General features: G+C 40.3%; 1 protein-coding gene across 1 annotated transcript in view; it reads left to right on the forward strand.

Moving 5' to 3' along the window:
* rims3 (regulating synaptic membrane exocytosis 3) overlaps positions 1-6655 on the forward strand; it is a 48564-nt gene extending 41909 nt beyond the window's left edge. The window contains exon 7 of the mRNA XM_040020142.1: positions 246-6655. Within this exon, the coding sequence (XP_039876076.1) occupies positions 246-458 (213 nt within the window). The 3' untranslated portion in view covers positions 459-6655. The remainder of the gene's footprint in view (positions 1-245) is intronic.
* The last annotated feature ends 656 nt before the right edge of the window (positions 6656-7311 follow it).

Consider the following 7311-nt stretch of genomic DNA (forward strand, 5'->3'; position numbering starts at 1 on the left):
GCATTTTTCTTTTGATCCCAAACACCCCAAATAATTGATTTTACGCTGTCTTTGCTGGTCTCACAGGTTTAAACTGGGTGATACTGAAAGTTCTTATGCACCAATCAAAAACTTCACAGGACTTATAATTGTTGAGTTAGTAAATTTGTTGTATGAAAAATAGATTTGGGGTCTGCCAGTAGCTGAGAAGTCTCCACAGCACTGGAAATCAGTAAAAAAAAAATTTGCTGTCATTTCTCCTCCAGGTAATAGTGTGGGGGGATTATGGGCGTATGGACCACAAGTGCTTCATGGGAATGGCCCAAATCCTCCTGGAGGACTTGGACCTGTCTGCCACAGTCAGCGGCTGGTATAAGCTGTTCCCTACCTCCTCCCTGGCAGACCCCAGCATCGGACCCCTCACCCGACGCCTCTCTCAGTCCTCCCTGGAGAGCGCCACCAGCCCTTCATGCACCTAGACACCCAGAATACATACACACACGCGCGCGCAAGGCAGAGTCACGCAGACACAGGCGCACGTACTGTATATACACGACGACTATGTAAGTGCAAAGCCAGGTAGGCATACATACACAAAGCGATGCATCCGTGCAGGAAGACACACTTGACATACACACAAATACCTGATCCCAGCCACATTGACACACATGCACTCTCAACATGCTGCCATAGTCTTTACTGGAATATCCTCTCGACTGTCCGTTCACACTCTCACCCACCGCTCAGTGTTTACTGGCAAAACGATTAGCAGATCCAAAACGGGAGAAGGCGTAATTTACCTGAACATGTAGCATTTTTCCACCCACCTGTTTCCAACATCTCATACCACGAAAACCAGGATTCACCGGGTGTTCTGCAGTCCAAGATTTTCCGTGGCACAGCTCATCCCAGGGCACATCCTGATGCCAGTTTCTAAACTCTCTATGCCAAACTAAGAAAAAAAAAAGTTTATTTTTTAAACCAAAGCAATTGTTATTGTTGTTAATATTACTATTATAAGTAGTAGGTGAACTAGTATACAATATAAAATATGGATATGTAGCAGAGTCAATGACTTAGATGTAATCCAAAAAAAAAATAAATAAAAAAATGACGATACACTTTACACACACACGCACGCGCACGCACACAAGCTGGGGACGGGAGGCCAAACACATACACATACCTGGATAACAGGCTCGGATATTCACATAATGGCTATTATGTGAGGTAGCAACACTGCTATTCTATAATTTTCACAGGGCAGAGTTTATATATAGATATATATATATCAAAATAGATATATAGTTAAAAACTTACTTGTGTTTATATATATGTGTCGGCTGCATTCTGCATGTTTGCTTGCGAGACATTTTAAAGTGCTTAAACCTTTTTCATTTAGCTTGCTTTGACCAATGTGACAGCAGTGTAGTGCTGCTTTATTTTGTGCCGAGAAGGGAGCACACCGCACTGAGTTGGGGAGAAGGATGGGGTTGTGGTGATGGCGGAGCGAAGGGGTTGGCTGTCATCGCTATCTGCAGAAGACGAGAACAAAATAAGCCAGCCAGCGGACAAACACATTTATGATCCCTGCCTTCACCTTAGGCGTTCGGAGAAATGTGACCGCTTTGTAGCCCGTCCTCGCGTATTCTGGGGAAAGGGCCTCTACCAGCACCTGGACTTGTTCCAGCTTCCAGTTGAGTTCCCCATTTTTTTTCCCGTCCTACTTGATGAGGGATGTGGGGAGATGGCCGGCGTGCCTCTGCACCTCTCCTTTTCCGATCAAATGTAGCCGGTGTTGTGCCAAAAAATAAACTGTTGTAAATGGCCTTGCTGGCCTATAATCTGTGAAACATATGTCAAACCTGTTTCTCATGAATGATATCAAGTCCTTTTGAGCCACAAACAACATTCCTGTCACAAGATACATTCAGTTTTTGGCAAAGTGACTCTTATAAATCCTTTATTTATCTAGCTAAGAAGTGTCATTTACATTATAAATGTCTTATTGTAATAGAAATCCAGCCAAGAGGGCAACAGAAATTGCAACAAATATAGCATAAATGTTTTAGAAAGGCCAGAAGAGACTGGATTGATTATAATGTAGGTGCTTTCAAAACAGGTAGTTTCTTCATTTTGTATATAAGCCCTTCAGAAATCCAACAGACTCTGTAGTCTGTTTACCAATATAAGCAAAGAGATTATACATAAAAAACACACAGGAACATCGGGAATGACTTTTTGGGACAACACCGGAAACATTAACATGCGCACAGCTTGTGAAACCTTTAACCCTCCTAACTTTCCCTTTGACGCTAACTAAACCTCTTTTAAATGTGTCAACGTGAATTGAATTTCTTTGCGATAGCCGACTATTATGTCAGCACTACATTTACTAGCGTACCTGCCATATGGTGGTTTTACTTGTTTCAGGTGCAAACGTGGCAGTGACACATCTTCAGCACTCTCGTTTTATATTTCCCGTCAGGCGGCGTGTTTGCGTTTTCTTTAAATAGCACTTTACTGTAAAATATTCACGCTGAGCACGCAGCGGTTGACTGCTTCTTCTTTTTATTTTCGTTTGCATTTTTATTTGGTCACACTGCGCTGCGCAATTGTTTTGAATTGCAGCATGGAAATGTAAGTCGAGTGCACTAGAACAGCTGATCCAGGTGACTTCTGCTGCCGGATTTAGACTTCTTGAAGGCTTTTAACCTTGTTCAGCCACCTTTTCCCATTTACATTTCCTCTGAGTCCGCTTTGCACTAACTATAAGGGTGTTTGCAGAAAAAATCAACAAAACAGTTAAAGGTGTGATGATAATGGAGTCTTCACTGGCAGCGGAGGGACTAGCATCCAAATTAAGCTACTGCTTTCTTACTGGTTTATTTAAGGTGCAGATGTCTGGGGTGGAAGGGTTTATTTTATTTTTTTCTGACCAACATCAATCCTTGTATATATTTCTGATACATGAACACGGGCAAAGGCGCTAACAGAGATCATATTTTGAAGAGGTGCAAAGACACAGTCTCGAGTTCCTCTCTTAAAAGCTTCTGCGTGTTTATGAGCTCTGAATTTGCTTTTATCACCACCTCATTTATTCCTCTCTCCTCATCTTTCTGCAAAAAAAAAAGGGAAAATGCGAGGTTTCTTTTAGTCTCGCAGCACCTCAGAACAACACAATTCACGTTTCAATGCTTTTTGAACTTTGGATAAACTAAAGGGATATCTGGCATTCTTGAATTTTTGGGAGGATGATTTATGATGTTTATTTTTAATCCTCCTATCATATGTATACAAAATGTTTTCTTTGTTAAAGAGGTGTTGTCATTTGTTTTATGGTTCGGAGCTATTCCTTGCTGGATCTGTACTTGTATGGTCCCGCCTATGAAATAATTTCATGTATTGATTTGTTTTCTTGGGACAGCTGGCATGTTATACAAATATGGAAAAAAAAAGGAATAAGAATCCTCAAAAAACAAGATAATGAAATTTATAGATCTGTGTAACTTCCCTGCTGATTGTTCCACTCCTTGGTAAACTATCAAAATACTGTTGAAAATGTGTGGCCGCCTGGAAAAACTAATGTTTTTCCAGGCGTTTTGGAACTTTTATGAGACTGCGTGTGTATGTGTGTCCCTTTGCTATATATCAATCATCCTCAAAGCATTACCCATTCTAATGATTGAATAGATGCAAAGAAATGTATTATATATCTTATAAGAAAGGCAGGATTAGCCAAAACTTGCCCAAATCCTTTGATTCTTGCAACCTAGAGGATAAGTTTTAAATATTGCCTTTGTTTAAAGTGTAGTGCGGGTGTATGTCTTTTAGAGAGATGCATTTAGTGTGTTAGTGTGATGCATAATGAGCGACAGGGCAGCAAGGTGTGAGTGGATCAGAGTTTTCAGATATGAACGCCAACATTAACTTTGAACTTTCTCTTTACCTTACATTTAAAGAAGAAAAATATTATATATAAACTGTAGTGTCACCTGATCATTGTGCATCGTCTCACACAAGGTCATTTGATTTATTTGGACACACAATTAACAAAAAAAGGGGGTCGAAGCCTCATTAGCAGCAGGGATGGCGGGACGGAGATCAAGCAGGTTGCCAGTCTTCGTGCTTTTGCGGAGCTGAGTGACGCGTAGACTGTTTTCGTTTTCTTTTTGTCAATGTGAAGGTGTCCAGATGCATGAAGTCGACACGGCTCAGGTGATATTTGAATGGAGAGGCTGCCAATGCTCAGAATGTAAAACCCCACAAACTTGCTATAAAAAAAGCATCTTTTTAACCCAAAAAATGTATTGTGTGTAACGCATCTTAATAACACATACCTGAGTCATAGTTTGTGCACTATATCGAAATATAGTATTATATGTATTTTATTTTTCTAAGGACAGAGGTATTATTCAGAGAAGGAGGACAGCGTGGGCAAAACCCTGCCTTTTAGCTTTTTTTGCAAAAAAACGAGGGCTTGTTCAGTTTACAATGGCCTTACTTTGCGTAGGAGACGTTGCTTCACTCTTGTAGCACACAGCTGAAAGTTTTGAACAAATGTATTTTGCTTGAGATATTGTACCGAAGTTCTCTGTGTGTATATGTATAGTTTTATGAATGTATTTCTAAACCCTAACACCGAGGAGGAGTGTAACTCTTTTTCGTCATCTTGTTTGCTATACTGTCTCTTCTGGAGACTTTCCGGGGACCCCGCCTGCACCCAATCAGGCGGCCCCTACTTTTACTGTACTGTAATACTGTATGTCTTATGATTTGTGTTTTAAAGGAACAGCTCTGTGTTTGTAAACAAGCATGAATTCCGTCTGGCGAGATGCGGTTATTTTATTTATTTCAATCGCCAAGATGGGTTTTGAGCAGAAGGGTTTGCCCTCCCCCCGCCCCCAACCCTTTGTCTATCAAGCTGATGGAATTATTATATTTGTATTTTGATCTAGGAAATATTTGCCGCATGGTTACTCTGATCTTTGCATTTCTGACCTTGTATTTAACCTTTAATGATGGTTTGATCACGATGAGACCAACAAGCGACCGCGGTGGGGGCAATCAGACCCAGAACAGCATCCAGAGAGATGCAAAAGAACTTTTATGATTAAAAACACTGTTATCTTGCAGTAGCATGAGCCAAGCCTTACATTTTATGATGTTTTTCTTCTGGCAATAAACATTGGCTGTAGCATTTGCTGTCGTGGGCGCCTTCGCCCACGGCTTCACTCTCTCTCTCTCTCTCTCTCTCTCTCTCTCTCTCTCTCTCTCTCTCGTGACCCCAGAGCTGAGCATGTGGCGCCAGAAAGTGATTTCCGGTATTCGCCCAAAAAGTGATTGGCCTAATTTGTTTGAAAAATATATCGAACTTATTTCTCATGAATGCTATCAAGTCATTTTGAGCCAGAAAGAAGTTCCCCTTCACAAGGTAGAAGCTTGAATCAGGTTTTTTGGCAAAGTGACTGTTATATTTCCTTTATATATTCGGGTAAAAAGTCTCATTGACATTAAAAATGTCTTTTTCAAGAGAGATCTGGCCAAGAGGGCGTCAAATATAACATCACAGTTCTTGAAACATACTATAAGGGACCAAAAGGCAATGAAAAACCAGTTATTTCTTTATTTATATTTGACCCCTTCATACATCTACAGTCTATTTACCGATATGAGTAAAGATATTAGACATCAAAGAAACTCATGGAAACATCAGATATCACTTTCTGGCTTTTGGCACAACACTAGTATCAGTTGAGCTACCATAAATAAGATAAAAGTGTAACCACAAATTTAAGCGCTGGGATAAATTTAACAAAGCATGCAGTGCATTGTGATTTACTGCTGTATGACAGTAGAGCTCGTGATCAACAAGTTTAATTTTCTCTTCGACGTTGCATTCCAGACGCATGCATTCCAGGTGTTTGATTTGCCAGCGTTACAGCTGTCCATGAGAACAAACACAGACATTGCCGTTGACCTGACGGCCTCAGTTCGTTTGTCTTCATCCACGTCTATGTCAGCGATCACAGCACAAGTTTTGCTTTGTAACCTTTCTGTCCTTTTTCGCCGTCTGTCAGATTGTATTAGGGCCATAGTAGCTCCCCTCCCTGCTATCAAGGCAAACCTTATCTTATCAAGCCTAGGAAAGCACAGAACACAACCCAAACTAATGGTTTAACTAATATTTAAATGGACCACAATCACATTCCCAAAGCACATGTAGTAGACTCGATGCCTCTTTTTCCCTGCAAATTACGGATTCATCATCCCAGTTCAATTGGAATAGCTGTTTTGGTAAATGAGGGTTTGTCTTTTCTGAACAGGCCTTAAACGTTCCACCAAGAAGCAAAACAAAGGATAGCGTAGCTGCCTGGCTGATGAAAGGATGTGGTTTATGGCAAAGATGAAGGAAAAAACAAAACAAAGGGAGCTGTAATTTTATACCTGTGCTTTGTAAATGTTTTCTATGTGCAGTATTTGATAATGTAAAACTGGTATTTTTGTGGTTTGTACGCTGCAAAATTGATTACTTAAGGTGCACGTAGTTTTGTAAGAAAATAGAACCAAACTGAGGAGAAAAGGAAAAAAAAAACAATGGGATTCAGAAGCCTGTATTTGCATGCCCTTTGACATCTGGACGCAAAGTCAATAAAGTTTATTTGAATCACAGACATTCATTCTCCGTGTCTTCACTTTTCTAATGCAGGTCGTGCATTATTTGTGTATCTTTGATGAATCTTTGTTCAAGTCACGTAAAAGAAGAGCTGCATTCTTTCCGATGGCCACCAGGGGGCACCTCCTCCCTATGGAAAAAGAAGTCAAACGTATAAAAGTCTATGAGGAAAAAAAACACCATTAATGACCTCAGCAAACACCTTTCTCTTGGTTATATGGCCTCAGTTGCTGCTTTCACACATTTTTAATACAACAAGATGCTCATTTTTATAAATTATGATCTCAGTTAGATTAAAATGGACAAAGAAGTAGGCCACACAACAAAGCATATGAGTCAGCCACACATGAACATGTATGGCCACTAGTGGGCAGTAGAAACAAGCTTTATAGTATTACACAGTTGCACTTTTAGTTGATTTTGAGAGCCTACAAGGAAACCATTTACTACTGTTTAAGTCATGCACATGCAGAGCAACATTAATGTGTCTATACTCAAACTACCTTGAGCTTCGTGACCTTTGTGACCTGTACATGAAGCCGGAAAAAAATTACCAACAAACTTCCACAGTAGTATTAAACATCTGTGCAGCCACTCCTTCTTTTTTTGTTGACAGCAGTCAAGCAGAATAGGCAATTTTCTGCAGAATACAAACA

This window comes from Simochromis diagramma, unplaced genomic scaffold, assembly GCF_900408965.1.
Source record: "Simochromis diagramma unplaced genomic scaffold, fSimDia1.1 OVJJ01000753.1, whole genome shotgun sequence".
NCBI lineage: Eukaryota > Metazoa > Chordata > Actinopteri > Cichliformes > Cichlidae > Simochromis > Simochromis diagramma.